Below are 15,419 nucleotides of genomic sequence, written 5' to 3'. Positions count from 1 at the left end.
AGTAAGTACTTACTTGATATTTGGGTGCTTATGTGGGGAGACGATATCACTGTTCTTCAGCCAGACAATGTCAGGAAGGGGGTTGCCGATTGCTTTAACAGCCAGCTCAACCAAACTACCCTCCTTAACGCTGATGTTCTTCAGTTTCTCAATAAACTGAGGCTTCACCAAGTTTTCTTTTGCTAAAAAAATAATGTTCAAGTTATTGTTATATGTAGTTTTCTGAATTGCTAAACAACAAATCATTCGTGACACTAAACTACATATTTGATGCATACCTTCTACTGTAAGAGTCATAGAAACAGAGGTTTTTCCAGCTCTGTTCTGAGCAACCACTGTCCATTCTCCAGAGTCATGAGGCATAGCAGGAACCACGATCAGCGACTGTGTTCCATCTTCCTTCACCACAATCTTGTGTGTGTAGTCATTAACCACTTGGTGTCCTAATGAACAGAATACATATTTATATCATCTTGAAAACCAGAATTCCCCAAAAAAAAAAAAACATCCACTTGAGCAACTGTAGGGTTACTGTAGGGCTCAACTTACCATTATGGAACCAGAAAGTTTCAGGCATGGGTCTACCAACAACCTTCAGATCAAATCTAGCGGTTTGGCCCTCAGAGCACCTGAAAGATGATGGCTTTGTAACAAATACTGGTTTGTAAAGCCTCTCCAGCTGGGCTTCATCAGTCTCATCCAGCCTACGAGCAGGTGAGCGTCCAGGCGAGCGGCTTGTGGAGCGTGGTGAGGTGGACCTGCAGGATATTAGAAGCACAATTCATCGGTGAGAGTCGATCGTATGCATAACAGCTTACATACTACATAGATTCAGCAATATCAACTGATACAGAGCTCATTCTTGATTTATTATCTCGTAAGATAGCAGTGATGATGGCATTGGGAATAAGAGAACTTCATAAATCTTAGAATTTTGGAAGTCAACAACAAGAACCTGACAAGAGATGGGAGTGTTTGAGAGAGTGCTGTTTGGATTAGTAAGAGCTTATTATTGCTACTGCTGTCACTTTTCATGTGTTTCACTTTTCAAAACTTAGCGCTTATTAAACTTATGGATTGTAACTTTAGGTCATTAATGGAAAACTGTGGATATAATGGTAGAAAGAGGTATGTTATTATGTCAGGCTTAATGTCTTAACAGTGCTATTAAGGACTGTTAACTTATTGACACTCTTTTATTATTATTAATATTGGTTGTGCTTTGTTGACAAAGTGTCTGACTTGGCCCAGACACTTCTAATTATTAACCCTTTCAAAGTATATACAGTAAACCACTGTTGGGTGAATGCAGTTAGTATTTGTAAAGAGTTCAAGTCTTTAATCTTATCAGTATTAGGCTTCAAAAATGACCCCTTACCCCACTGCACAGATCTCATAACCATAATGGAACATACCTGATTCTCTGAACTGCTTCTGGCTGAAGGTAGGGTGTCTGTGGACCGGATGCTTCCACATATATCTTCCCAGAGCTAACAGCATTACCCTTCATGTTGCTAATCAAAGCAGTGTAGACACCCTCATCTTCTGGGTACACCACAGGAAGGCGCAGACTGGCTCTACCATCTTGAAGAACCTCTATCTGATAATGCTCTCCATGCTTGATACGCTTGCCATCTTTGTACCATGCAATCTGTAAATTAAAGAATAATTTTTATAAATATTTCTTCTGGACGCCCCTTCCATCACCAATTCCCCAGATTTAACATCATTAAGCACTGATTTACCAAACCAGGTGTTGGAGGAGCCTAATATGTTTGCACCTACCTTAGGAAGTGGAGTTCCTGTCATTCTGAAGTGGAAAGTAGCACTCATTCCTTCCCTGAGTCTGTAATTTTTCACAGGAATGTTGAAGACTGGGGACTCAGCTTCATGCTCGGAAACGCTCAAATCCATTTGCTCCCCATCCTCAGCCACAAGTTCCTGGTAGGTAATCTTAAGAAGGCGTAACTCAGTCTCATAGATAAACCTCTGCTCAGAAGCAGATATTTGGAACTCCTGTAAAACAGAGTCATGCAGTGAGACATTAGACAAACAATCAAGAGCTCTGTTTGAAATGATGGGAGAACCGTAGGTCTGCTTACTGTCTCAGATGTAAAGGACTGCATCATTTGCGCCTGCTGAACCATCCTCCTCTGAATGAGTATTTGTTCTTTTTCAGTTTCACTTATCAATACAGGTGCCACATCTGCCACTGTGGGCTCCTGCACCACTGCTGTGGTCACTTCGGTCTTGTATGTTAGTTCCTGTTCCTTTATGTGAGCTTCATATGTTTCTGTAGAGCATGTTGTAACATTGTTTTTGTATATTAGTTTCAGTTATTAAAGATATTTAGTTTATGTATGTATAAATGAATGCATATATGCTTGTGTTTCTGTGATATTACAGTGTCAGTATGACCAACCTTCGTCAAGCAGCATGGCTGAGGAAGACACCTCTCCAAGCTGATTCCTGGCAAAGACTGTGTATTCTCCAGCATCATCGGAGAACGTCATGGAGATCTCCAGTTTGCACTGGCCTGTTTCCTTATTGTAGGCTACTCTATATCTAATGAATCAAGAACATAAACAGAACAGTTTTTTAATTATTAGAATTATTGGGTACCAATAATAACACCAATAATTAATTTAACTAAAATAATTAAATAAATAATAAGCTCATCAGACAAAAAAAACAGTCACCTATGACTGAATAGTGTGACCTAATAGAATGTTATACCTCCATGAGCCCGAATTACAGCTGCGAATTTGATTGGGCATGGACTGGACAAAGTTCTAGATATAGGTGACATCAGTGTTCAGCCACTCTTGCAAATCCTCAAACAATTGTGCAGATTTCAGATGTTCGGCCAGATTTCGTGAATACCTTCCCTGTCGTTTCACTCATTCATTTTCTGTAGACCAGGATTTTTGCCACTGCTAGTAGACCCATATGACCGTAAGCTTCCATACACCTGCATATTCAGCTACTTCCTTCCCGCTATGGTCTTTACCATGACAAAATACAATCACTTCTCTTAGCCAATCATTAACTGTATCTGCATTGTGACCCATTTTCACACATCCAACAAGACTCATGGCACTGTACCACCTCTTCTCAATCTATGAATCTTGTCACACACCCCACAGGTATTTATAGCCTGAGCATCCTCATTCAACGCCATCTGCAGGAGCCTGAAGTTACTATTCCCTTAAACACGCAAGGTGACTTTTTTTTTGGTCCAGGGAGCATATTCGCCTATCAAGGGACTGCAGATGAAAATTAGCCATTGTGGCTAACTCCAATTTACATGATGAAGTAATATCCCTTTTAATTAAATAAACAAAGTTAAAATTACATCAAACGTACCTATATCCAGTGGTTAGTGGGACTCCACTCTTCTTCCAGTAGATGTGGGGTTTGGGGCTGCCTCCGATCTGACATTCAAAGACAACGCTGCCACCTTCTACCAGTTTCTGGACTGTAGGCTTCTTTATAAAGAAAGGAGCCACAGCTCCTCCAGCTTCCACAGACTCAGATACTGCACTTATTTCTGACATGGTGTCTTCTTTCCCCTCAAGGCTGGAAAGATATAAATAAATATAAATATAAATAATTTAATATAAATAAATGAGGAGTTAATTCAAATTTTAATGCAAAAATCTAAATCTTATTGCCCTTTCAAGCTTGTGTCTTCATAAACTACAACATAATTAAAGAACTAAGCAACACAAGTAAGAATCCAACAAACGCAGAGTCCACTCACTGTCTTTCTTGTGTAGAAATCTCAGTGTGTTCAGAGACAGCAGTCAAATACTCCCTGCTCTCAATTTCCTCAGAAACTGCAGAAAAATGGGAAAAGAATTAGGTAAAATTGTGCAAAAAAAAAACACATTTGCTGAAGTAATAAATGACGTGATTCTTACCTTTGACGAGAAGGTAGCAGGAAGTGCTTATAGTTCCAGCCTCGTTGGTAGCGGTGCAAGAAAATCGACCACTGTCCTCAGCGAAGGCCTCACGTATCACTAAGCGGGCATAGCTTTTCTCATATGTGATCTGGAAGTCAATGGAGCTCTCAATCCTGTAGTCTTCCCTGAACCACATAATACTAGGGGCAGGATAGCCTGAGATCTGGCACTCCAAAGTTACAGACTCTCCTTCAGTAACGGTCATGTTCTTCAATCCCTGAAAGAATTGTGAGAAAATCTTAGTATACCTGTGATTACAGGTACTGCTGTATGTACTGCACACCTTGTGGCACCTAAGAGCCAAAGCAGGGTATAACAGCAGGGGCAGAATTCACAAAAGCTTTCCTAGAAAAAAAGCTTGCTAAGGATCTGAAGGGAAACACAGAGATGTTCATAAGAATGTTCTTAAATGGTTTCCAAAAAAGTGTAAATATTATTAAATATACTCTTACAAAAGTCTTAATTTTTTTCTTAGAATTTTCTTTAAAAAAATTCTTTGTAGTTTTTTATGTAGCCTTATATGCTGCATTTCTCACCTTTTCATAAAGGATTCATAATACCTTTTTATTATTTATATTTTGTTTGTCTAATTTTTCTCCCAGTTTACTACTGTCAATTAACCCACCCCTTCATAGCTCCCCCATTGCATTAGCAATGCTCCTGACACTAGAAGGGTAAGGTCTCCTCCAATACATGCAAAGCCAGCCACTGCCTCTTCTCGACTGTGCTTTCTCAGACTCCGGCTGCTGATGGCAAAGCGGCATGGCTCGGGATTCAAACTCATGACCCCCGGTAGTAGTGGCCACGCGGAGCCCCTCAACATTTTTCAGTATTTTATTAAATCTATGCAAAATGGATCAAACTAAAGAAACAGGTCCTACTTAAAAAAACATACGGGAACTGCGGCGTGACGTCGGAAAGCGGCTACTTTCCCCATGTAGAAACTAACAGTACTTTAAGAATGATCTCCACTCTAATCCTGTTAAATTAGACATTATTTCTGATAATGTGGCTGTTTAAACTGTTCAATTTAGAGACTGACCTTCTGACTTCTTACAGTCTGAAATCAGTGTGAGGCTGTCGTTACATTACGAAGAACATTTTTTTCAGAATTCCAGCTGTTCTTAGAATGTTTCCTTAAATTAACATTAAAAAATCAAAGGAGAAAATTAAGAATAATCACTTATCTTAACTTTTTTAAGGCAGATCTAAGAAGAATTTCTTTCTTAAGTCACTTCTGTGAATCTGACCACAGCTTTAAGAAAAGAATTTAAACTGAATACGTACAGCAACAATGGTTGGTGGCATCACTTGCTCTTGTGTATGTGAAGGGACCACCGGAGCCTCAACCACCTGCAAAACACTTAGCATTAGTATTTATGCCAGATGTCGTGTCATCCAGAGCTTCCCAAACCTCAAGGACTCACAGTCACTCCACATTTTTTGCTTTTTGCTCTTCTTCAGCTCTGATTAGATTACCTCCGACTTGCTGGGAGTTGTAATAAACCAAAAACATGGACTGGCTGCTCCGCCTCCGCCTCCCCACCCTTCCCTCCACCCTCTCCCAAGGTTACCATTCTTGCAAGCCATGATGTACAAGATTTTGAAGAGATGAGAGGGAAAAGAAGCATGGGGTGATTATGTTTTTTACACCGGCAAAGACTGATGAGCATGACTCCTCATTGGAGCAGATGAGATCTGCAAGAGCGAGGACTCAAAAGTGAAGTGGGAGCGATCACTTCAACTGATCTACTCAACCGAAGCTTTGCTGTTAGAGCAGTTAGTCAGTGTGTTCAGTACACTGTAGCGCCCAAGTCCACACAACAAACCTGAGTGTCCCATTCGCCGTATGACCGCGCAAACCCCTTTGTAAGGGAGGTTCCTATATCCTTTTTTAACTGGACGTCATAAAGTGACTGATAACTCTCAGTGTCTCTAAACGGAGGGACGGACGGCTGTGGAGGCACTTTCATTTCCACAATCTCATAAGCTGGAGGCTTGACGGGCTTGATGATCTTTTGAGCAGCAGAGGTAGAAGAGAACTCTTTCTGTAGAGTGGCAATAGCAGAGCCTGCTATTGAAACCTGACCAACCCAAGGAGAGCAGTGTTACCACCAGGAAGCAAAAGGACAGGGTTCATATACAGTTTGGAACAGAAAAAAAATGGTTACTTAAAAAATATGAAAAAATATGATGTTAATGAGATCAGGAAAGAAGTCAAACAGGCTTTTCCAAAGGTCCTACTGGAGGTGCAGGCTATAGTTTAGCAGATCAAGCATGTCAAGCAAAAATCTTGCATCTCAAAACTGGATGAAAATTTAATATTGAGATTTATGAATATTTGGCATGAAATTCTGACACAACATGAAGAACAGCTACCAGATTTACATTATGCCAAGAACTAAAAATGTCAAAATAAATGGAGATACAGGGTTTTTGGGTGACAGTGATGATGTACACCTTCGGACAAAAAATTAAGAGACCATCCTAACTGATCAGTTTCTCTGGTTGTACTATTTATAGGCAGTGTGTTTAGGGAAATTAACAATTGTGTCATATTTCACAAACCATGGACAACATTTCCCCCAAATTGCAAATACAATATTACTATTTAGAGCATTTATTCATTTGCAGAAATGATAACTGCATAAAACAACTGATCAAATAATGCAAATAAATGATTATAATAATTATAATGCAAAGAATATATTATTCAGGTTTAAACAATACAGTACTAATATCTAAACTTTGAGAACATTCAGAATCACTATGGTGAAATAACCTCGACTGCCAATCACAGCTCTCTTGTCTTGGCAGGCTCTCCACTAGTCTTTCACATTGCTGTTGGGACTTTATGACATTCATAGTCTGTAAATTCAGGTAACTCAGCTTTGCTTGATGAAATGCCTGGAATAAACGTAGAGATGCTAATTTAAGGGAAAAAAATTAGTGGTCTCTTAATTTTTTTTCAGAGCTGTGTAAGTTAGAGTATTACTGATTTGCATAATACTGAGATTAAAAAGATATAATCAAATCAAATAGTTATTAATACTTAGAAGAAAAGGCAAGCAGTGACCCATGTCTGTAACCTCTCAACATATCATTCTATTATAAGACCATCACATGACATCTGCTATCTCTAAACCGAGTGCCTAGCATTGTGCCAATTTATCTCCTGTTCACTTATAAATAACACACTACTTACATTTTTTACATTACTGGTATAAAAATATCTGCATATAATTTAATGAGATGTATGGGGTATTTATTTAGTAATAGCAAAACCTTACAATTATTTAAAAAGGTTGACGGTGTGTCAAAATTAGGCAACCTGAAGGCAACCTGAATAAACTAGCCTACTAAGACCGTTCCCTCGACTCAGTGATCTCAGATATGAGGCTTTATCCTCTAAACAGGTGGATTTGAGCCCCAAGAACCTGGAACACGGCCTGTGCTGTGGTGTTCAGCCTGCTAGCTAACATATCTAAGCCTTGATAGTCGGCTACGAGTCCTAACCCAGCAGAACCGGCCTCTCAGTTCACCTTTCTGTTCCTCCCAACATCAGTCACTCAACTTTGCTCTCTCAGACATCAGCTTTTATGGGCAACACTTGTGTCGTGGCTCCGCAGTTAGTCAGCAACAGCTGCTCTGGGCCTTCTGGTATTCGCTGGAGCCGTAGCTGAGCTAGGTAAGTTACGGCTAGCTTAGCGACAGGGCTACAGATCCAAAACCATGAGGAAAAAACGCTCAATGTTTAGCGTTCTGTCATTTCAGTAGAAGCTCGAGCTGAGTAGTTCTTGTCTAAATGCTTCTAAATAATATAATGGTGGTGAGCAGACTGTTATACTGCTAACTCAGCAAATGGTAACCAGCTTCTCTCTCCAGATTCAGAGCCGTTTGTTGTCAGACTGACGTAAAAGTGGACACCGCCCGACCCTACTTTCACAACCTATCGAATGGGTGTTGTAAAAGTGTTGAGTTGTACAGCTGCTTGCTGGAGACCACCCATGCTTACCTCATGACTATGGTCTGCTTTAGGAACAGTAACTTTTGAGACTGTGAAATGTGGAACTGGTGATGGGGCAAGGCCAGTGTACACCTGGGATGCAATCTCTTTAGTTCTTTGAATCTAGAGAAACCCACAGGGTTAATATACGACCACATAAAACTGTAAATTCCATACATTAAGAAAGCAGCTTGTTATATTCGACTTCTCAAGATCTCTAACCTGAGAATCGTGGTCCTTGGTGGCTGCGTGGGTAGCAGTGGACATATGCAAAGCCTTGGTTCGTACAGTCTCAGAAGCACCCTCTAGTTCGGCTTGTTGTTTAAATTCGGATTTTAAGAGCCTTTCTTCCACGTGACCACCCCCAGCATGCACAAGGCTGTGTGAAAAGCCTCGGCCACCGGCAGAAAGCACTGTCGCCACAGCGGATGTTCTCTTTCCAGCCTAAGACAAGAAGCCTTAATTGATAAGATGGAAGTTCAAGAAGCTACGGTGGAGAACACTGAAGTTGCAGGAAGAAGAAGTCAGGATTTTGCAAAGACATCGGCAGAGCATCGGCAACAACACTGTAGACGTGAGTTTTAGCGCTATGGTGCTATGGTGAAGTGGTGCTCAGTGGTGCTCAGCCGTACAAGCACTCTCTGATGAGTGCCGTACTTAGGTGGAGGAGTTATTGGGTTGTGCTGAAATGGCTCAATACACCCTCACAAAAAGGTGATAGACAATCCATGCTTAGCGTCAAGGCAAGGCGATATATGTAAATACAGTATGTGGCAATTCCATCAGTGGTGTGCTTAAACAATGCATGAGCAGTTTGTGAGCACAATGCCATTCGGCAGCAGCTCTCCAGAGATGTGAAAACGTGATAAACCAGTGCCCGCATGACAAATCGGCCTTTCTACCTCATCCTGAAAAGCCCACTGTTCTGTCTCAGGGCTGCTGTCATGCTCATCATTCTCATTAAACTGCTCTTCCTCTGGAACCGTCATGGCCGTAGTGTCCTCAACATCTGACATCATCTATATTTACCAAATATTTGAAGCATAAAGATGGCTCAGCTGACAAGACGCCAAGTTACAACAGGCCAGATATTTAAAGGTCTAATAAAACTATGGACTGGTGTACCTCCACCTCATCTTCACTCAGTAAGGTATTATTACAAGTGGTCATCTCTCCATTGGAGAGCTCCAAGAGTTCAGCACTGCTGTCAGCATCGTCAAGCTGTTCATCAGAGCAATTCTCAGTAAAAACTATGCCTGCATGTTCACCATCCATGCAAGTTTCACCACCAGCAGTGTTTTCACTGCTGCTATTCCTAAAGATGTCCTGTTCAGAATCACTCATGTCCTACAGATGTATGAGGAGAGACAGAAACAACAGAGCGTACAGAATAATAGAATTTAAGTGACCAGGATCAAGTATGAAAATGAAGGGTAGTGATGAAAGGGAGCGATGGAAACATGGTGTTATGAGAGAGAAGAAGACATCCAGAACATGATCTGTACTGGAGGTACTAATGAGGTGAGCAGTGGGAGGGGAAGTGCACAAACCAGCTCAACTACCTGCTCTTGAAAAGACATTAACTGTTCAGAAGACCAGGTTGCCTCTGCACTGGACAGCTCAATAGTATCACAGTGTGGCTGGCGACCTCGAGCCTGGTCCACTGCTGCTACCACAGTAGCAACGGCAGTAGACTTGTCATCCATTTCATGCTGGCCCTGTTCACATCGTTAAGAAGGGGATGCAATCAAACAACCTCCCACAACCTTCTATAAATAACCGTTCAATCCAGACAGCGGCAATTTAGAAAAGTCAATATAGACAATTATTATACAGAACTTTACTGAAAAGACACCTACACATCACATAGGTGCACTTCCCTTCTTTGAACACTAGAGGACAACCTCACCTCTTTGACAGCAAAGGGGCCCTCCCATGGTTCCTTCTGAATAGACATGTCCTCTGAGACGCCTTCTTGTTTCCATGGAGGCAATACATCAGCACCTGGTGTGACTACCTTGCGTGTAGTTACTGGAGACTTCACTGGCCTAAAGGAACACACAGACAGTTTAGAAGTTACGGTCTACATCAGAACTTTGCAGTAATTGTAGGATTAAGTGGAGCACTTTCAGATGACATTTGCTATATTATGATATTAATTCTGAAGATGATGATGGTTATTATTATTATTATTATTATTATTATTATTATCAGTAGTAGTAATAGTAGTAGTAGAATTGTTGCTGGTATAATAAAAGAAGAAGAAGAAACTAGACAAATTAAATTGATATTTATTATTTAAAAGAAAAGTATTATTATTATTATTATTATTATTATTATTGACCAGAAAAAAAGACTTGTCATATTGTTAAAATATATAAGAATATACATTTCTATATTATATGTATTTGTTACTAATATTGTTTTTTTAAGGAAAGGGTAATGTCATAATATTATTACAAATATATTGTAATATATATTAAGATATATTATTAACAAGAAGAATAATTATTCTTGAATAAAATAAATTATACATAATACATGATACAAATACATAAATAAATGTATTATTATTATTATTATTGTTGTTATTATTATTATGAAAACTTCTGTACTTTCCACCTTTTAATGTATTGAATGTGACAATACGTTCACTGTGTACTAAAGGATCCTGACAAAAAAAACATGCAAATGCAAATTATGATTAGATTGTAATTTATAATATAGTATTATTATGTTTAAAATTAATATGAAAAATATTATGTGATCACATGATCAGGATGTGTTGTATTAATATGTTCAGTGTTTGTCTGTAGCTCTTATTCAGAGCTCTTACATTTAAATCACATTATACAGAAGGACTCTTAACTCTTAACTCTTAAAGTGACAGAGCTACTCCGACCACAGTAGTACAGAGACTTAGTACAGGTCCCTGCACTGTACTGGTCATGAGTTCACAGAAACAGAAAATCCAGCAAACACAGAAAAATAAATACAGCATATACAATAACATCACTTTACCTAACAGGTGTAGGGGTGGGAGCCTTCACATGTCTGACGGGGGAGGGGGACTGGTGGCGAGCAGTTGCAAACTTTGACACCACTGACGAAGGTGTCGGGGACTTGGAGGTGGGTTTTGGAGGTACACGAGGGGGTGTTTTGTGAGCCAAATGCTGAATATCAACACCTCCCACAACTTCCATTTCCATGATGGCTGTCGACTCGAAACGAGCTTCCACTTTCTGTGAATGAAACGCAAGACTCTGCTACTTGAATACATTCTGAGGTGTCGATCTGACACCCTACCAGGCCACCAGATCAGCTCTGAACTGTGCTGATCCTTAACATTTCCCAGTAAAATCCAATGTTCACCCTTAAATAAAGGTGCTCCAAATGGTTCTTTGAGAGGAACTAGTGTATTTGACCAATTTAAAGGTTATTCACAGTCACAAAAATACACTATAAGTTAGACAAAAGTATTGGGACACCCGCTTTTTCATTGTTTCTTCTGAAATCAAGACTAGTAAAAAGAGTTTATCCTGCTTTTGTTGGAGTAACTGTCTCTACTGTCCAGGGAAGAAGGCCTTCTGCTAGCTTTTGGAGGAACATCACTATTAAGTATTGGATGGAGCACCAACCATCATTCTAGAGAACACAGCTCCTCAGCTCCACTGCCCCTCTAGCCCACGCCTGGCATTAGGCAGCATGGTACCAATATGTTCATGTTTATATGCTTTAGAGAGTCCTATTCTATTGGCAGTACTTCTCTACAGGCACTAGACACGCTGTGTGTGTGTGAATTTGCCCATCTGCGTCACTTAATGAGCTAAATGCAATCATTTGAAGTGGTGTCCACAAACTTTTGATAAAATTTGTCATATTATTCTACGGTATTTCTCAAAGATCCCTTTGTAGCAACTTTCTTTTTAAGAGTTTTTTGTAGTTGTGTGGCTTCAATGAAACCCTAAACATCTGAACTCTGTCCAAAAATGTCCTAAAAAGATCAATTACCTTTTCAACTCTGGTTTGGCGAGTCTGTGAAATCTCAGATACAACTGTCTTGGTCTTCTTGGCAGGCACAGCGACCTCTTCACCTGAAAATTAAATATATATATTTTTAAAATGATTAGACATGCTTTCCCACACTTTTTAAATCAGACTTGGAGACACAATACGTAAATAAACACCAAATAATCAGTAAATAAATGGAAAACGTCCATCAACGTACTCTGGACCAGCAGTTCAGCAGTAGAGGTGGCACGTCCACTGCTGTTAGATGCATTAACAGAGTACGTTCCAGAGTCTTCAGGGAAGGCCTCTGCAATCAACAAGCTGTAAAGGTCTCCATCCTGAAGGATCTGAAAGTCAGCGGAGCTCTGAATCTCGGCTCCCTCTCTGTAGAACTTCACCACAGGTGTAGGGATTCCTGTTACACGAACATCCAGTCGCACTTGGCTTCCTTGTCTCACGATCACACTTTGTAGTCTCTGAATGAAGGTTGGTGGCGCAGTTTCCGCTGTGGAGAACACACAGTGTTAGATCCCAGCTGCTAATGCCTGTCATCACCACATAGGGGTGTTATAGAGGGGTGCTACCCACCTCCAGTCCTGCAGGCCCATTTGCACTGCACTTTTGTGGTGTCCCTGATCGCACCGGCTAATTAACTGTCATATTCGAGGGACTAGTGACTGTGTTTACATGAACTGCTGCTGCTTTTCCTGTTATACACTACAGAGATGCACTTGTGTAGATACACAGTTAGACTGTGGACAAAGGTTGGATCAATAACACTGTCATTGAGTTTACTGACCTGTAACCAGCAGTTCGGCTGTGCTAGTGGCTTGTCCAGCGCCATTGGTGGCTCTCACAGAAAATCTTCCGCTGTGTGCGGCTGTCACGGCGGGGATCCTCAGAACAGCGCGGCCTTCGCTGAACGAGATCTGAGCGCCGGGCAGAGCGGCAGCTGAAAGAACCTGGCCATCACGAAACCAGCTCACCTCAGGAACTGGAGTACCTGGGAAGGAGCAGACAAGGTCATTAATGTAGTTACAGATATTCTGACGTATGCATATAATGTAATATATGCTGGTCTGATCACATGCTTTGTTGACTATGAGTAAAACAGGGCAGATTTAATGCACAGTTAATAAATATACAAATAAATGTAGCATAAAATGTAGCATGAGCAAAATTAATGGCACTTGTCTAATATGTTGGATTAAGGAAATACATAGACATTGTGTCAAAGGTTTTTGTAGGGGATATATATATATATATATTCATGTATTGCAGAATCAGAATTGCTTCATTTGCAAGTATTTTATGAGGAATTTGTCACAGACTGCTGACAAGTATTTAAACTAGAGAACTAAAGGAAGATATAAATATGGAAATTAAACACAGTAAATACTGTAAATACTAGTCAGAAAGTTTTAAAATCCACTGTAAAAATAGCTAGAATAGAATATATAAATATAGACATACTATACAGATGATGAAACAAATAATTAATAATACTTATAATAATAATTGTATAACAATAATAATCATACAGTCATAATAAATATAAATATAATTCAAATCTATCTAAAATAGATTACAATTATAATATATATAATATTATAATAATAATTGTAATTATAGTTTGCTTTGTTCATTATAGAATTGTATTATTATTTTTATATTTATTATTATGACTGTTATTATAATTATTATTATTGCCAGAGAATCTCATGTGTTAAATGTTTGTTTTAGAGAATTTGTTTACTTATTTTCACAACACATCATTTGGCAGGGTGTCCATAGCTTTCCCATAAGACTGTTTAATGTAAACTTTCACACTGCTTCATTTATTAGACCTTTAAATGCTTCATTTATTTTGTAACACAAAAAAGTCTCACCATTTGAACTATTTACTTTCTGTCCATTTACTTTTCATTTATTACTTTTCATCATTTTGGTTAAATGCAGGTTTCTCTGAGTAAGTACTGACCATAAATACACATTTATACAAACAAACACACAAACAGAGAGTGAACAGTGAGCATGTGAGCTTTCTCCTTACCACTAACTTGAGCTTCGAACGTTGCAGCACTACCCTCAAGTGCCACAACGCTCTGAAGCGGCTGTGTGAATGTTGGAGCTTGCGTTGACATGGTGGTAGGCACCCTAGAAAATACAAGAAGGGTTGAGAAATGAACAATCGGTGGTCCGGCTGCCATAAGCTTTAAAACAAACACTGACAAAATATTAAGAACAACTGCCAGATACTTCAGATACAAGGTCCTTACATGACAGCAGCGATTTACTTCTGTGACTTTCCTGCCTGACTATTTCCAGTTGCAGGGAATTTAACTGACTAATCACCGAGTGTCCTTCCCCCCCTTAACGCCCCACCCTGCTTCCACCTGGCTCTAGGCAGCCTGTCATCTGAGAGATCAGAGGCTCCAAAGGGTCTGTGTGTCACACCAAGCACCTAGCTGACAGCTTACAGACATGCAAGTACAACTGCAGGCCGTTATTTCAAGCTGTCGGACAAATCACCTTTCCAGATGCAATTACAGAAGTGCTAACGAATAACAAAGGCACACCTGACGGCACAGAGTACTTCAACTAAAACAGTGTATCCTGAGAACTCCAACAGGACCACCAAACAGCACAGTCCCAGTGACCAGGCTACACATGTCAATCATCCTCTTTGTTTGTAACTATGCCCTTAAAACAATAGAGCAACAACATGTAGTGTCAATCAGCTGAATAAAAGGGCAGCTGTCGTGAACCCTTATGAACTACTGTTAACTACTCTCAGATCTCTATTTTATTTAATTACGTTGATTATGAATTAATACAATGTAATTATCAGAAATATATAAATGAGGGTTGATTGAATTTTTTATAATTTTATCACATTTATATTTTTTATTGCACTGATTTTTTATTGTGTTTAAAAATATACATGTTTTTTACTGCACTAATTATATTTTTTTATTGCACTGATTTTTTATTGTCTTCAAAAAATATACATGATTAAAAATGCATTACTTGCCGATTAAAAAATATATATAGACCTATATTATTTATTTATTCATTTAGTCAATTTTTTCATTTTTGACATAATGTGAATCTAGCAGGTGTTATTTACATTATGTCCAAATGTCATGATGAATGGACCAATAGAAATGCTCCAAAATGACTTTCCACATTTTTTACACTGACTTCCATTGAAAGTTAAGGTGGTTTCTGTTATACAGTGACAAAACCGACCTCCAAACACTCTCATACTTCATTTCACCCAAATAAATATATAATATTCAAAATACACAATTTTCAGTTAAAAAAATATTCAGTATTACTGCAGATTTGACGTACCTCACATCAAGGCTTAAAACTATCAAATCAAATATACTCTAAAATATACGCTACACTTCAAAATACTAAGCCTGTCCACA

At 39.3% G+C, this 15,419-nt stretch overlaps 1 protein-coding gene across 1 annotated transcript in view; it reads right to left on the bottom strand.

The window, feature by feature from the left end:
• ttn.1 (titin, tandem duplicate 1) overlaps window positions 1-14,126 on the bottom strand; it is a 145,681-nt gene extending 131,555 nt beyond the window's left edge. Inside the window, 22 exon segments of the mRNA XM_072686177.1 lie at window positions 14-182; window positions 279-443; window positions 550-758; window positions 1,416-1,651; window positions 1,786-2,016; window positions 2,103-2,293; window positions 2,423-2,565; window positions 3,367-3,579; window positions 3,749-3,839; window positions 3,924-4,182; window positions 5,253-5,318; window positions 5,795-6,049; window positions 7,981-8,094; window positions 8,874-8,990; window positions 9,097-9,318; window positions 9,576-9,689; window positions 9,881-10,054; window positions 10,977-11,213; window positions 11,983-12,065; window positions 12,200-12,487; window positions 12,782-12,985; window positions 14,036-14,126. Coding sequence (XP_072542278.1) covers window positions 14-182; window positions 279-443; window positions 550-758; window positions 1,416-1,651; window positions 1,786-2,016; window positions 2,103-2,293; window positions 2,423-2,565; window positions 3,367-3,579; window positions 3,749-3,839; window positions 3,924-4,182; window positions 5,253-5,318; window positions 5,795-6,049; window positions 7,981-8,094; window positions 8,874-8,990; window positions 9,097-9,318; window positions 9,576-9,689; window positions 9,881-10,054; window positions 10,977-11,213; window positions 11,983-12,065; window positions 12,200-12,487; window positions 12,782-12,985; window positions 14,036-14,126 — 3,872 coding nt within the window.
• Between the last annotated feature and the right edge of the window lie 1,293 nt (window positions 14,127-15,419).

The sequence above is a fragment of the Salminus brasiliensis genome, chromosome 8 (assembly GCF_030463535.1).
Source record: "Salminus brasiliensis chromosome 8, fSalBra1.hap2, whole genome shotgun sequence".
In the NCBI taxonomy this organism is placed as follows: Eukaryota; Metazoa; Chordata; class Actinopteri; order Characiformes; family Bryconidae; genus Salminus; species Salminus brasiliensis.
The sequence above is the reverse complement of the archived record's forward strand: the minus strand, read 5'-3'. Positions and strand labels throughout refer to the sequence as shown.